At 34.2% G+C, this 17015-nt stretch overlaps 1 protein-coding gene across 2 annotated transcripts in view; it reads right to left on the bottom strand.

Moving 5' to 3' along the window:
* Positions 1 to 17015, bottom strand: part of ADK (adenosine kinase) — a 538857-nt gene that overhangs the window by 353215 nt on the left and 168627 nt on the right. For both annotated transcript variants that reach the window (XM_032311698.1, XM_032311700.1), the window contains exon 4: positions 4895 to 4973. In XM_032311698.1, the coding sequence (XP_032167589.1) occupies positions 4895 to 4973 (79 nt within the window). The remainder of the gene's footprint in view (positions 1 to 4894; positions 4974 to 17015) is intronic.

Raw genomic sequence — 17015 nt, 5'->3', positions numbered from 1 at the left:
GCTATGGCATCCTGAAAAAATCAATACAGACCTATTTGAAAGCATTTATTATTCTGTATTATTTACTTTTCTGTTATGTAAGTGCTACTTTTAAACAATAGGAGAAATTAACAGTGGAAATTAGCAATTTTTAAAAGTAGGGCTAATTAAATAATATGTATAAGAAAATATAATAATCATTATTTTCATTTGTTAAAATATGACAACTTAAACATTTTAAATTCTTTATTGGAATTTAAATTTTATAGGCCATATTGTATATTCTTAATGTATATAAATGAAAGATTTTTTTAAAAGAAGATTAAAAACAGTTGGATTAATAGTTTTATGTTTGTGTCTCCTTTCCAATAACACTTCTCTGAACTAAATAGAACCATTAGGACAGCCTTCTTTTTACTGTGGTGAAATTGAATATAGTTCAATATAAACTTCATTTTGACTGCTCTGCCTATATCAAGGCCATATTCTTGGTGTCCGTCCTGTGATGATATCAAGCTAAATATCTCTCAATAAAAGCATTTGAGCATGGAATACCTAGGATTGTACTTACTAGCAATGGCAGGTAGTTAGATATGTTAAAATTAGTTTCAAACTCTACAAAATATCCACCTACTTTGAATCTAAATGCTTGTTTGGGTATTCCAACTGTTTATCAATCATGTCCTTTGGATTGATGGATTAAATTATATATGCTTTCCATGTGTAAAATGAACATCATTTCAGAAGCACACTGGTAATTTCAATTTATACTGTCAAAGTTGCAATCCAAATGAGTTACAGTTTTAGTAAAGAAACTGAGAAGGTCTTATTTAATTTGGCTGCCCTTTCATGGTGACTTTTTTTTCCCCCACCTTGAGTTATGAAGCAGTCAAATCACACAAAAATGAGACATTTGTTTGTTGTGCAAGTTTTTTCTAGTCTCCGTATGGCTTCTTCAAATACCGTCAAACACTTTTGGAGAAATGGCATATAAATTTCTGTTTCAGTAAAATCTTTTTCTCCATTCTCATCCTCAGTGTATTGCCAAATTAGACAAGGACATTCTTCTTGTCTCACACTTCAAAAATATTTTACTGCAGGATATCTTTTCTAAGTCCAACAACAATTATAGCCGTTTTTAAGGCACATGTCCAAGGCGGCTACCTCCTTCCATTGCTTTAAGTTCAAAAATCCCATTAAGTGCACCTGTACATATTGAGAAAACTGAAGTGTCCCAAAACCTTCACTATGAAAGCATCAATATCACAGGTAAGCAAATCATACCACTTTCTGACAGCGGTATATAAAAGGGGTGCAGAATACTTTTCAGATAAGACTTTTACATTTTCATTAAAGAGAAGCTTACAATGAATGAAATTTTACAAAATTTAAATTTACACTGTCAAACATGCAGGTGAGGAAAGTCTAGAATTGTATTTGGACATCTCAACAATATTGTTTTATATTGCCTGTGGGTGCATTAAAATCTCCAAGAATTTAACAAATCAAAGTATCAAAGAACTAATGAGAACATTTTCTTGTTGACATAATTTGCAATATCAATTGACATATGAAAGTATGGTTGTTGGTCAGATCTGACAGAATGTCTCTACACTGACTGTAAAGTGTTAATGTTGACCCTCTGTACGACTTTTAGTTTGTCTTTCATAGAAGTGTTGATCTTTGCAAATAATGCTCCCTTTCAATGTTTCTGCACATTTTTCCATGGCTACCATGTAAGGTATTATTAAACCATGGAACAGGGAGAAATCCACTTAAACCTAGTATTGTGTGGGAAAATTACCTTGAAACAGTAGTAGCCTCCAAATATGTAAACATGCCAGCCATTCCAAAAGGAAAAGAACAAAAAGGGCCTACCAACCAAATGCAGAGGTTGATACTACACATTTATCCATTAAAAAACAAACAAACAAACAAACAAACAAACAAAAAATAGCAAGAAGCAAGGGGAAAAGCTAAGAATCATAGTGTAATGATTGTCAGGAGGCAATCAAGTTATAGGGATTTCACTAGCTGAATGTTCAAAGCCCTGTCTACTCACCTCATCAGGCTCCTCTGATGATGATGGCGTACACAATCACAGTTTAAGCAAGGTACCACAAACAGTAGTGCTTAGGATTGCACATACACACTTTACTTGTTTTCTGAGAGAAACTCAAGAGCAAAGAGGCTGAAGATTGATAATTGGTCTGCTCAACAGTCAAGGTTTTATTTGCCTTTCCTGGGTAGTGTGTATGAGGCCAGAATGAGAACATACTAAGTGTCACTAACAAGGGGTCTATTTGGGGTGATGTAACTATTAGCCCAGTGGTACATGCTCTTGATACAGTTTTCCAACCCTTTCTATAAGTGATATTCTGATCTGTTACAATTCCAGTTTTCTTTAGTCTAACCTTAGCAGTCTTGCAGGTTACAAACTTACTTTCTATTTATATACAGCACATCAGATTTGCCTATTTCCCAAGATACTTGATTATTTATTGTCTATACTTTAAAACAAGTCCTATGACTTTGGCTCAATCTTATAACCTATCAGTTCACAATATATGAATTCCATCCACCTGTTTTTTTTTCTTGTCTTTATAGAAGACTGAATATTTTAAAAATATTTATTACATAAAACACACATAGATACAGAAAATACATATTTCACATGGTATATATGATTAAGAACTATGGAGAATTATAACGTGATCTATGAAAACTTAGATGATCACTGAATTTTTACCCTTTGAATAGATATTATCCTATTTCAGAGCTACAGTTCACAGCATTTGGCAGACATTAAGTTAGTGTAGCTCTACTGAGTTGTTAGCTGCTACCTAATACTTGCTTCTTTAATAATGTAGAGTGATTGAAACAATGGAAACCTATAATCCAGTGGTTTGCTGGAGTGAAGAACTCAAATGGCTAAGAAAGTCCCAAACCAACCAAACGCTAACACAAAACAAAACCCAGTACTTTCCCTGGTAGGCTATATCCCTGTCAACTCCTTTCTGCTGTATTTGCCTACACTTTTTAGATCGCTCTAAGCTCAAACTCGATGTCCTCATTGAACAAGACTACATCAGAATTAGATACAACTAAGACTCTATCACTGTCGTTCACTCTAAGGCTCTATTTTTTCAGATTTTTCTCAAAATTTAGACTGGAGAGCTTAAGTTACCAGTTACTACCTATCACAATGACAAGCACATAGCAGACACTCAATAAGTATGCCTTTTAATCTACAAATGAATCATTTTTCCTATTATTGTCTGCCAAGGAAAATCTGAAAAATCATCTTTTTAAAGGAAAGTACTTCTAATGTACTATTTTTGAAAACTGTGTGGCTATCCTAGACATAAATTATAATTTGGCAATTATGTAGTTGGATCATCAGTCAGATGGAAAGGAAACGCAGTCTCAAAATATTAGGGAAAATGGAAAGCAAAACAAGATGTTCAATTGAGAGCTAGATTGGAATTACTATTTTTAAGTGGATGAGAGCCACAATTCTGGTTGTCCAGTCCATAAATGGGTAAATTTAAGTTGTGTTAAGATGAAAAACATTCAGAAAAATGGCAAAAAAAAAAAATTTAAAAAGCCTTCAACCCTAGTGGTTTCTAAGCTTTCTTTTTAAAAATAGTATAATTTTTATAAACATTATCACATTAATCCTTACAACTTCCAAGATAAGCTTTAACTACCACATTTACAGATGAAAGGCCAAGGAAAGCTGAGTAGATTGTTCATAGCTTCAAGGGCAGTAAAGTGACAAAGCTTAAACACAAACCCAGTTCTAACGCACTCGCACGGTCCCAAAAATAAGCCCATGCTATGAAGCTGTTCTGTTGCCTCATTGATTGCTGAATAAGCCAATGAAATCTTTAACTTGAATCATGCTGGTATCATTGCCTACCGAAGAATTTCTAGGATCTATTTTTTTTTTTAAAGAATTTATTTATTTGACAGAGAAAGATCACAAGTAGGCAGAGAGGCAGGCAGAGAGAGAGAGGAGGAAGCTCGGCAGAGAGCTCTGCTCGGCAGAGAGTCCGATGTGGGACTCGATCCCAGGACCCTGAGATCATGACCCGAGCCGAACGCAGTGGCTTAACCCATTGAGCCACCCAGGCGCCCTCTAGGATCTATTTTTAAATTTATTTTTTAATTGTGGAAAAACAGACATACATAAAATTTACCTTTTTAATCAGTTTTAAGTGTATAGTGCAGTGGCATTAAGTACATTCACATTGTTGAGAAATGATCACCACTATCCATTCTAGAACAGCTTTTCATCTTATAAAACTGAAACTCTATAATCATTAAGCAGTAACTCTCCCTTCTTGCTAACCCTTGGCAATCACCATTCCACTTTCCATCTCTATGAATCTGAAAACCTGAGGTATCTTATATAAGGAGAATCATCAGTACTCAGCCTTTTGTGACTAGGTTATTTCACTAAGCATAATGCCCTCAAGATTCATCTATGTTGTACTATGTGTCACAATTTCCTTCCTTTTATAGCTCTGTGTTTTCTTTTTAGCTATTGTGAATAATGCTCCTATGAAGACGGGTATACAAATATCTCTTCAAGACCCTTCTTCCAATTCTTCTGGGTATGTAATCTATCTTAGTCTGCTCAGGCTGCCATAATGAGATACCACAGACTGGATGGCATAAACAATAGAAATCTATTTCTCACTGTTTTGAAGGCTTGGAAATCCAAGATCCCGGTACAGTCAATTTGGTTCCTGGAGATGACTTTCCTCCTGGCTTGTAATTTTTGATAATTAGATGGGCAGTGATTGCTAAAAACCCAATTAAAAACCGACAAAACAATTCTATAGCAATAAAATACAGTCTAGAGTCACTTTGAATCCATTTCTTTATAACTTTTAAAATATTAACCAACCTGTGCCACTTTCATTGAATTCTGGGTAGAGCCACCAGCATGATATTCGACCTTGAATTTTTTTACAAGTTCATCAAACCTACAAAGAAATCACAGTAGAAAAAAGTTAGCATCTGTCAGTTGTCACAATGAACTTTTCTGATTAGAAGTACATTAAATCACAATTACTAAAATACTTTGAATTACATAATTATGTTGTAAGAATTGAAATATGGGTGAAAAACTTTGCTGAATTTCAATACTTATGAAATTTCTTGCACAAATCTATAATTATAAAAATTTAAAATATATAAGCTGTCCATAAATAACCATTAAACTAAAAAAGGTAAAAATAAAAATTCACAATTACAACTAATGCATATTTTCCCATGTTAAGTGTTCTCTAAATTCCTTACAGATATATATTGTAATAACTTTAAAGTTCTAGATATCATAAAGACAATCAGCTTATAATTTAAAGAACTGGGAAACTACATTGGGTTGTATGATTCTAAGCAAGTTGCTTGGTGACGTGATTTCGGTATCTGCCAAACAAAAGCATGGAGAGAAATGATTTAAAGCTTTGATACTGGGCGCCTGGGTGGCTCAGTGGGTTAAGCCGCTGCCTTCGGCTCAGGTCATGATCTCAGGGTCCTGGGATCGAGTCCCACATCGGGCTCTCTGCTCAGCAGGGAGCCTGCTTCCTCCTCTCTCTCTCTGCTTGCCTCTCTGCCTACTTGTGATCTCTCTCTGTCAAATAAATAAATAAATAAAAATCTTAAAAAAAAATAGTTTTAAAGCTTTGATACTTCATTATTTTGGCATCTGACAAAAGCTATAGAACTTCTTTCCAGAATAATATGTACGTTCACTACACATCAAGCTTTCAATTTAACATGATCCATGTACATCCCTCCTACTACACATTTCCAGCCAAAGGACTATGGACAATGATCTGAATAAATCTCTAATTAGAGGGTGCTTATTAATCTGGATCTCAAATCAATACTCCCTACATGTATCTAACATGTTAGAGTCTGTGGAAGAAATCCAAGGAGCATAAATATGTAATTTAATTTCAAAAGACTAACAAGCTTTTGGAGAGACAAAAAGATGAATACATATGAGAAAATTAGAAAACATTAAATTATTGAATAACAGAATATATGCAATGTAGGTAGCAAGTGCTACAGGAGGTTGTTGAAAAAGAGAGATTAGGATATGAGTAGAATATTCAAGGAAAGTTTTAGTCTTGAAAAGTATTTTTAAACCTTTAAAAACTTTAAATATAGAAGTAGATCCTTTCACTGAAATGAAACATTTTGCAGAATCTCAAAATAAAAAAAGACAAATATAGAGATAGCTATATTAGGAATAAGAAAAATGGAGTTATACCCACTCCATACCTCCAACTGCCTTGGAATTCTATCTATAAAACCCTGAGATGCCCATAAACACAATTAGCAAACCTGCCCAGAACTCTGACAGCAGGATTTGTATACCACTAATAATACTAATGTAATAATAACAGTAGAGAAGGCAAAGTATATAGGCACATATGCAGAGGTGGGTAGTTGCAGTAGGTTAAGGGAAGTTCTCTTCTCCTTTGTCTGAACTAGGTATCACTTAAAGAGAGATACTAGAGATTAGAGGAGAAAGGGAGAGTGACTGGATAAAGTAATCATACAGTGATCAATCGCTATCCCTCCACTTTCAAAAATCAATTCCTCCAAAGGTTTTGAATCATATTTGTAATGAGTTGAATTACAAATGGGTGATGTCCAAAAAGACATCTCCCCCAGAACAAGTGAATGTAACCTTATTTGGAAAAAAAGAGTCTTTGCAGATATAAGATAAGGTTCTTGATAAGAGCATGTCTCCTGATTACCCAGGCAGGCTCTAAATCCAGTAACACGTCTTCTTATAATAGAAGAATAGACACATAGGAGAAGATCATGTGAAGATGGAGTCAAAGAGTGCGTGATAAGCCGTAAGCCAAAAGCCAAGGAATGCCAAAACCTAGAAGAGGCAAGAAGGATTCTCCCCTAGACTCTTCAGAAGGAACACAGCCATGCCAACCCCCTTAATTCAGATGCCTACCCTCCAGAACTGTGAGAGAATGGATTTTGTTATAAGCTCCCTAGTTTATGCAAGTTACAGCAATACCATCCTTTCTCACTTTCTCAAGAATCTCTTTCCTTAAGTTATAGCCTTCTTTAATCCATCATCAATTTCTCCCTTCAAACAACTACTAATGAAATAGCTATAATATTTGGGGGGAAATGAGATGGGCCTAAATTTGTTATAGTTACTACGATCATAATAAACCAACTATAGTATATTACTAAGAACTTAGGAAAGTTTAATGGAATATATAAAATGAAATGTCTGTCTTGTAAGGCATACAACATACTGCTCAACAGCAGTCTGACTACACATCAGAATGCAGGTTGTACTACTTCCTGTGTGTTCTTGGCCACATCTATGAATCCTCTGTGTTTCACCTTCCAAAGAGCAAAGTAAACAGGAGCTAAATAGTACCCACCTCATAAACTTGTGGTAAGCATTAAAAAAATTATGATTTGAATAAAATGTTTAAAACAATAACTTTAGGCATGCAATATGTATTCTATAAATGTTAGCTCTGGAACCTAACCCTAAAACCTCAAAGGGTTCTGAGTAACCATAAGTTTTAGGAAAACTGAGCGATAGTTAAATAGTCTTTCCTTTGAATATATCAAGGCGTTTAATATCCTGATACGCACATTAACATTCAAGATGGATATAGTACACATACTTCCTAAGCTTATTTGGCCATGTAATCCTTTTTCTCCAGATCATCTAACAGAATTAATGTTTTTTAAACCAGAATAATCTAGAACCATATTGGTTTAATAAAGTAGCTACTGGCCTCCTCTAGCTATAGACTGTCAAATGAAAGCTAATAAAATATAATAAAACTTAAAATTCAGTTCATCGGTCACACCAGCCACGTTTCAAGTGCTCAACAGCCATTTGTAAATAGTGGTTATCATACCAGATATGCAAATAAAGAAAATCCCACTCTTACACAAAAGTACTATTGGATGGGCAGGGAGTGTTCAATAACAATCAAGTAAAACAGAATAAAAGTTTTTACTAAAAATAAACAAAAGAGTAAATGTGATCAATTTTAGAGATGAAATGGACCTAAAAGAATGTCTTCCTTTAAGAAGTGGGAAAAGTTGGGGGCTCCTGGCTGGCTCAGTCAGTTGAGCTTGTGACTCTTAATCTCAGGGTCATGGATTCAAGTCCCACGTTAGGTATAGAGATTACTCAAAAAAAAAAAAAAAAAAAGGAAAACAGAAATGGGAAAAGTTAGGTATAAAGTTTGAGTGGATTGCCAAACAGAGGTCACATATGGCACAATAGTGAATCAAAAGCAGAACCCTAGGGGCGCCTGGGTGGCTCAGTGGATTAAGCCGCTGCCTTAGGCTCAGGTCATGATCTCAGTGTCCTGGGATCGAGCCCCGCATCGGGCTCTTTGCTCAGCAGGGAGCCTGCTTCTCTCTCTCTCTCTCTGTCTGACTCTCTGCTTACTTGAGATCTCTCTCTCTGTCAAATAAATAAATAAAATCTTTAAAAAAAAAAAAGCAGAACCCTAGTATCAAAATTACTTGTTAATTACAAACACACAAAAATCAGTGTATAATTCTCCTCATTCCAGCCAATGAAGAGAGTTTTTTGTAGAAACCAAATTTGTGTTTGTTAACATTACTTTTGGGATCAGTTCAAGAGGTACAAAAATATCAGGACCTCACATGTCAAGATGGTTGATGAAGCATATGTTTGCTTCCTCTTCCAAGTCTTACTGGATGTCAAAAACCATGTTTTATATATATATTTATACATATACATATATACGAACAAATATATAACAGCACCATTAAGCAAGTGGAGGCCACACACAGACCATAAATTTGAGAAATATCTAGCTTACAGAAAGAAAATATAATAGCATTGACAAAGCAGTGATAGGAGACATAAAAATGAGAGTAATTCCTTTAAATACTACTTGGAATATGGTCCAACCACTTCTACCTTATCCACAAGAATAAAATGTTTTTATATGTTCCAATATGTTGTTGTAAAGTCTTTCATATCCTGATAATTATGTAACTTTTTAGCCTACATGACAATTTTTTTTCTTTAAAATTTTTTTATAACAGCTTTATTGAGATACAATTCACATACCATACAATTCACTCATTTAAAGTCTACAATCCAATCATTTTAAATATATTCATAATTGTGCAACCATCACCACTATCAATCTTAGAATATATTCATTAACTTATAAAGAAACCCCCATACTTTTAGTTATCAAAACCAAATATCTCCATCCTTAAGCAACTTACTATCTCTGTGTTTTTGTGTATTCTGGACATTTCATATAAACTGAATCAAAAATATGAGTATGATTTTGTTAACCAGATTCTTTCACTTAGAATAACGTCATCTGTGTTCATTCATGCTAGAGCATCTATCAGCACTTTATTCCTTTTTATGGCTGAATAACACTGTGTTATATGGATATAGCACATTTTTTACATTCACCCATCTCTGGACACATAGGTTGTTTTCATCTTTTGGCTATTATGAATAATACTGTGAGGAACACTCACAGTGTTTTGTGTGGACATACTATTTTCATTTCTCTTGAGCATCTACCTAGGAGTGGAATTGTTGGGTCGGTTTAACTTTAAACTGTTAACTCTAACTGTTTAACTTTCTGAAGAACTGCTGCACTATAGTCCACAACCTGCCTAATTTTTTCTCAGAGACAATATAGAAAACCTGTCTCCCAACTATATGAAAAAGAAGTTACCAGAAAATAAGTTTCTATAAATTAGCTTAACTACTGATGAAATTTTTACAAATATCAATAGTTGAAAGGATGACCTGAATAATAAAAATGGATGTGGATTAAAAACAAGATGAAAGTAAAAGAGCTGAAAACACCCAGGAAAAAAAACCCCAAATCCGCAGGAAATATAAGAGATGAAAAGTATGAAAGAAAAATTAAGAGGCACAGAGAACGGATCAGGTGGCCCAAGGTCCATTTAAGAAGAATGATGGGAGGGCATCTTCCAGAAGAGAATCAACAGACGTAAATTTGTTAAAGAATGGGACATAACCACATTAAGTAAATTTATAATGTTAAACTAAAAACATTAACTGTTAATATTTGTAGCTCCATGGAATGCAGAAGGAGGGAAGTTACATTGTTGACTTTCTTTAGTTTTGTTTTTTATAAATTTCTTAAGGCTATCTAAAATAAATATGTAATTTTAAAAAGTTATAAAGTGAACAACTGTGTAACCTCCGGAACCATTATCACTATTCATACATACATACATACATAGACAAACAGATAATGATATATGTATGCTTGACCATCTCTGGGCTCTTAATTCTGATTCGTTGATATGTATGTCTACCCTGCACAAACTGCATTTTGTCTTAATTACTATTGTCTTGTAAGTCTTAATGAAAAACAAATACCTTCACTTTGTTCTTCTTCATGAGTGCTTTGAAAATTCTTTAAAGAAAAAAAAAGATTTTATTTATTTATTTAACAGAGATCACAAGTAGGCAGAGAGGCAGGCAGAAAGATAGAGAGAAAGGAGGAGGAAGTAGGCTCCCCACTGAGCAGGAAGCCCAATGCAGGGCTCCATCCGAGGATCCTGGGATCATGACCTGAGCCGAAGGCAGAGGCTTTAACCCACTGAACTACCCAGGTGCCCCTGATTATTCTTGGTCTTTTGTACCTTCATATAAATATGTCAATTTCCAAAAAACAGTTTGCAGAGATTTTGACTAGGAGTGCATTAAAAATAGATAGATAGATATGGCAAAGTGATAACCTTTCCAATATTAAACTGTCTAATCCTTGATCACACTGTACATCACAATACATTTATCTAGGTCTTTTATATTTCTCAATTAGTTTCATAATTTTTGCCAAAAATCTTGCATATCTTTTATTAGAGTCATTATTTCATACTTCCTTTGTTTTAGTACTACTGTGATATCTGTTTAAACTTAATTTTTATTTGTTGATGGTATTTAGAAATAGAATTCTTTTCTTCTAAAGACTTATTTATTTTAAAGAAAGAGAGCAAGAGTGGGGGAGGGGGGCAGAGGGGAAGAGAAACCCAAACAGACTCCGCACTGAGCATGGAGCCTGACGTGGGGCTTGATCTCATGACCCTGAGATCAGACATGTGCCAAAACCAAGAGTCGGACACTTAACGAACTATACCAACCAGCAGCCCCAGAAATATAATTCTTTATATAATAATTTTTATCTATCCAGTGGCTAATATCTCTATTTAATTCCAATAATTAATGTTTTTGCCATATATACATAATAATTTGTGAACAATAACAATTTTTTTTCTCTCCTTTCTTCCCTCCCCCTCTCTTTTTCTTGCCTTAGTTCAGATTCAGGACCTCCAGCATAACACACAGAAATAATAGTGGGTAGTAATAGTTATAAGGGGGCAAACTTAGTCTTATTCTAAATTTTGACCTAATAAATTCTAATGAATCCCGATGAAAGGTAGGGTAAATCCATTTCCCAAAGCTATAAGTCTTAGAGAAAAGTGTTTAATTTTTCACTTTATTTTTACTGTATGTATGAACTGCTTCTAGTAAAGAGTTAATTTTTTAAAAATGTTAGACCTATATCTACTGATATTTCCATATATTTCAATTTGGAAATATTAAGTTATCAAAACACACAATATAATCCAATGATGAAAATATACCTGTGTATATTACAAACAAAATCCCCCCATACACACACACTAATCTGGAAAAATACAACCAAGGTGTTAACAGTGGTTAGCTCCAAAGTAGGAACCAGTATGGATATTGTAGACATTTATTTTGAGTGTGTAATAAGCATATAAACTGCTTTGCAACAATAATATTTTTTTTAATCTACTTCATTTTATAATGGAAGAACATAACAATTTTCCATACAATTATCTAAAAAGAACTACGTATAGAACAAAGCTGAATAAAAAATATACAGCAGAGAAGTGAGTGATTCTGAATGAAAGAAGCAGGGAAAATTTAACATTTGAACTGAATTTGACAGATAAGGGAGAAAAAATATTCAGAACTGAGGGTAAAACAAAAACATGACATATGCTGAGGAACAATTTAAACACAGAATAAAACATAGGCCAAAATCAAAGTAGTAAAAACTGGCAATGAAAATGCAACTGTCTCTGCCAGGCTAATAAATTTAGCATTATTCACTAGGCAAGCACAAATTACTAAAATCTGACTGCTAATAGTGTGAAAGGCAGACTTGTTTTTAAAAATGGTGACAGCACTATTTGGAGGACAATGTAGAATAAGAGAGGCAGACTGTCACCTTTCAAATAGTTCATACCAAAGATGAGCTATTGAGCTAAAAGCACTAGAGAGAAATTAAACTGACAAAGCATTTCTGAGGTTGAAGACATAGCATGTGATAAATAGTTGGAAGTGGAAGATGTGGTAGAGGGATGGCAGTTCTGAGATTTCTAGATTGGATGACCAGGTGGATGATGTTGAGAAAGGAAACACAAGAGAGAAGAAAATTGTACTGAGCAAAGAGAATTCCTACATAGTGATAAACCAGGAAACATTTCTATTTAGGGAAATGATTCCAATGAGGCAAGATTTGTTGCCTTTTATCTCTTGCAGGGAAAGGATACGTAAGTTACATCTTGGTTTTCTCCATAAACTTTTCTAGCCGAAACAAAATTTTCTGTTTGTCTGTGAATGGTCTACCTTATCTGGTCAAAATTGTCAAGGCGGCCAATGGAAAATGCTGGGGAAAGATGAAGGACTGGGTATCTTTAATGAATAAAATAAAAAATTCAGGCTGAAACACTAATGAGCCTCAAAACTCAGAGTATAACTTGATAGGTAAATAATCTAATCAACTGTGTAAAAATCTTAAAAGTTGTTTAGGGATGAAATTGTTTAATAGCTTTACATGTTACGGAAACTTCAACATATTTCCATTATGCGGTGTGTGTATGTGTGTGTGTGTGTGTGTGTGTGTGTGTGTCTGTATTTTTTTAAAAGAGAGGGAGAGGGAGGCAGACGCTTAACCCACTGAGCCACCCAGGCGCTCTAAGAGTCAGATTTAAGAGTCTGTCTTAACTGACTGGGCCACCCAGGTGCCCCTCCATTATGTAATTTCTTTCCTGCAGGGGATAAAGTGTGGCAATTTTAGTACCTGATAAATTCATTCTTACTTTCTCCTTTTGGTTACATTTCTTTGTCTGAATGGAATGGGCATATCAAACACTTCAATCAAATGACTGACAAGAGTGAAAGAACAGTAGCTGATCCATTTTCCTACTAGCACTCTATTTGTGGAACCCAAATTAATAAAAACAAACAGCTTTCATAATGTTTAAAAACTTCCTAGAGGAAAAACTGTATTCAGTACTTATCAAACTTCTAGATGACAGATTCCAGATAATGGAAAGAAAAAAAGAATAAAAACAAACTTGATAATATAAAAATATTTAAACTTGATATATTTTCTATATGAAAGCAAAACTGAACAAATAAAAAATTTTAAATATAAGGATGTTTAGCGATATGGAAAAGGGTTATATTTACTTATATATTTTTTAAAAACATTTTAAATATATTTTACATATTTTAGTTTTAATTTATTAGTTCAATTTTTAAATGTTCAATTAGTTCAATTTTTAAATGTTGCAATCAGACAACAAAAGAAATAAAAGGCATTCAAACTGGCAAAGAAGAAGTCAGCCTCTCATTCTTCGCAGATGACATGAAAGTTATGTGGAAAACCTGAAAGACTCCACCCACAAATTACTAGAACTCATACAACAATTCAGCAATGAGGCCGGATACAAAATCAATGCATAGAAATCAGTTGCTTTTCTATATACTAACAATGTAACTGTAGAAAGAGAAATTAAGGAATCAATTCCATTCACAATAGCAACAAAAACTGTAAGACACCTAGGAATAAAACTAACCAAAGAGGTAAAGGATCTATACTCTAGAAACTACAGAACACTTATGAAAGAAATTGAGAAAGACACTAAAAGATGGAAAAACATTCCATGCTCATGGACTGGAAAAATAAACATTGTTAAAATGTCTACCTTGCCCCAAGCAATTTACACTTTCAATGCCATCCCTATTAAAATGTTACTGGCATTTTTCAGAGTTGGAACAAACAATCCTAAAATTTGTATGGAACCAGAAAAAAAACCCCAAATCACCAAAAGAATGATGAAAAAGAAAAACAAAGCTGTGGGTATCATGTTACCTAACTTCAAGTTACATTACAAAGCTGTGATCCCCAAGACAGCATGGTATTGGCATAAAAACAGGCACATAGACCAATGGAACAGAACAGAGACTTCAGAAATGGACCCTCAACTCTATGGTCAACTAATGCTTGACAAATCAGGAAAAAATATTCAATGGAAAAAACACAGTCTCTTCAATAAGTAGTGCTGGGAAATTAGTTACATATAGAATAATGAAACTGGACTATTCCCTTACATCATACACAAAGATAAACTTAAAATGGATGAAAAACCTCAATGTAAGACAGGAATCCCATCAAAATCCTAAAGGAGAACACAGGCAGTAACCTCTTCAACATCGGCCACAGTAACTTCTTTCAAGACCTGTCTCCAAAGGCAAGGGAAGCAAAAGCAAAAATGAACTTCTGGGACTTCATCAAGATAAAAGCCTTCTGCACAGCAAAGGAAATAGTCAACAAAACTAAGAAGCAACCCACAAAATGGGGGGAGATATTTGCAAATGACATTACAGATAAAAGGCTGATATCCAAGATCTATAAAGAACTTCTCAAACTCAACACTCAAAAAAACAAATAACCCAGTCAAAAAATTGGGCAGAAGACATGAACAGACACTTCTCCAAAGAAGACATACAAATGGCTAATAGAAACATGAAAAATGTTCAACATCGCTCAACACCATTAGCCATCAGAGAAATACAAATCAAAACCACAATAAGATACTACCTTAAACCAATCAGAATGGGAAAAATCAACAAAACAGAAAACAACAAATGTTGGCAAGGGTGTGGAGAAAGGGGAACCCTCCTACATTGTTGGTGGGAATGCAAGCTTGTGCAGCCACTCTGGAAAAATTATGGATTCCTCAAGATGTTAAAAATAGAGCTACCCTACGACCCACCAATTGCACTACTAGATATTTACCCCAAAATACAGATGTAGTGAAAAGAAGAGGCACATGTACCCCAATGTTCATAGCACCAAAGTCTACAACAGCCAAAATGTGGAAGGAGCCAAGATGCCTTTTAAAAGATCAATGGATAAAGAAGATGTAGAATATATACCCAATGGAATATTACTCAGCCAACAGAAATGATGAATACCCACCATTTGTATCGACATGGATGGAACTGGAGATTATGTTAAGTGAAGTAAGTCAAATAGAGAAAGACAATTATCATATGGTTTCAACTCATATGTGGAACATAAACAATAGCACAGAGGACCATAGGGAAAGGGAGGGAAATCTGAAGGTGGAGAAATTAGAGAAGGAGACAAACCATAAGACTATGGACCCTGGAAAATAAACTGAGGGTTTCAGAGAGGAGGGAGTAACAGGGTGAAGGGTATTAAGGAGGGCACATGTTATGATATGCACTGGGTGTTACACATAACTAATGAATCATTGAACACTATATCAAAAACTAATGATGTACCATACAGTGGCTAACTGAAGGTAATAATAATTTAAAAAACAATAGTAAGGGATTGTATAAATACATTTGGTAGTTTCCTGAGATCAAGTACTACATGGCCATTACTTGATGTAAAAAAATTAGTATGGAAAACTTTTACAATATATATCTGGAATATTTACACCCAAGGATTAATAGGAATTAACCCTTAGGAAATATAAAATTTTGTTCTTTATGTTTTTGTTTGCATCCTATAATAAATGCATATTACTTTTAAAACAAAAAAATTTAAATATTATTTTATGTATTTTAGTATTAATTTAATAAATTAGTTCAATTTTTTTTTTAAAGATTTTATTTATTTATTTGACAGACGGAGATCACAAGTAGGCAGAGAGGCAGGCAGAGAGAGAGAGAGGAGGAAGCAGGCTTCCCCCTGAGCAGAAAGCCCGATGCGGGGCTCGATCCCAGGATCCTGGGATCATGACCCGAGCCGAAGGCAGAGGCTTTAACCCACTGAGCCACCCAGGTGTCCCAATTAGTTCAATTTTTAAATGTTATTTTAATATTCTCATACAGAAGAGAAATTAAAATGTTAGGCTCAGACAAGTGGACAAATTAACAAAAAACAAAAGAGAAATGATAAATGTTCAAAACAATCAGAGATGCATTTAACACATCCATTATTTTTCTTTAGAAATTAACAAAATGACAAGAAGAAAATACATTAACATGCCAATGGCATTCTTAATTTATTTTTTAAAAAATTTTATTAATTTGAGAAAGAGAGAGAGAGCCTGAGCAAAGAGGACAGGGAGAGGGAGTGGGAGAAGCAGGCTTTCCATTGAGTGAGGAGCCTAGTGCAGGGTTCAATTCCAGGACCCTGGGATCATGACCTGAACAAAGGCAGACTCTTAACCAACTGAACCACCCAAGTGCCACTGATATTTTTTATATAAGCCTTTTCCTTTTTTTTATTTCCTACGATGCGATCATGTGCTTATATTCATTTTATAATGACAGTATTTTTACGAAAGAAAACTTTACATTACAAATTAATGTCACTGGAATGAATTCGAAATTTCCTTTGGACTAACCTTATGGAAAAAGCAAAAAGCAACATACCACATACACTTAAAGAAGTTTGAATACTTATTCTGACAATGAAAAGGAGAATTTAAATTATAAGTAATGCTTTCACTCTCATATTACATATTATTAAATACTTTATAAACAGTTGATAATTCCTGACAATTAATAAGATAGCTATCTTTGTATCTGTTCTGTTCTTTGAGAAAAAAGTAAAATATAAGGAAGTAGAGAAGCTTTCAAACACTAATATTTGATAGGTAGACAAAGCTAT

Source organism: Mustela erminea, chromosome 14 (assembly GCF_009829155.1).
Source record: "Mustela erminea isolate mMusErm1 chromosome 14, mMusErm1.Pri, whole genome shotgun sequence".
Classification (NCBI taxonomy): Eukaryota; Metazoa; Chordata; class Mammalia; order Carnivora; family Mustelidae; genus Mustela; species Mustela erminea.
Note: the sequence above shows the minus strand (reverse complement) of the source record. Positions and strands in the feature narration are given on the sequence as shown.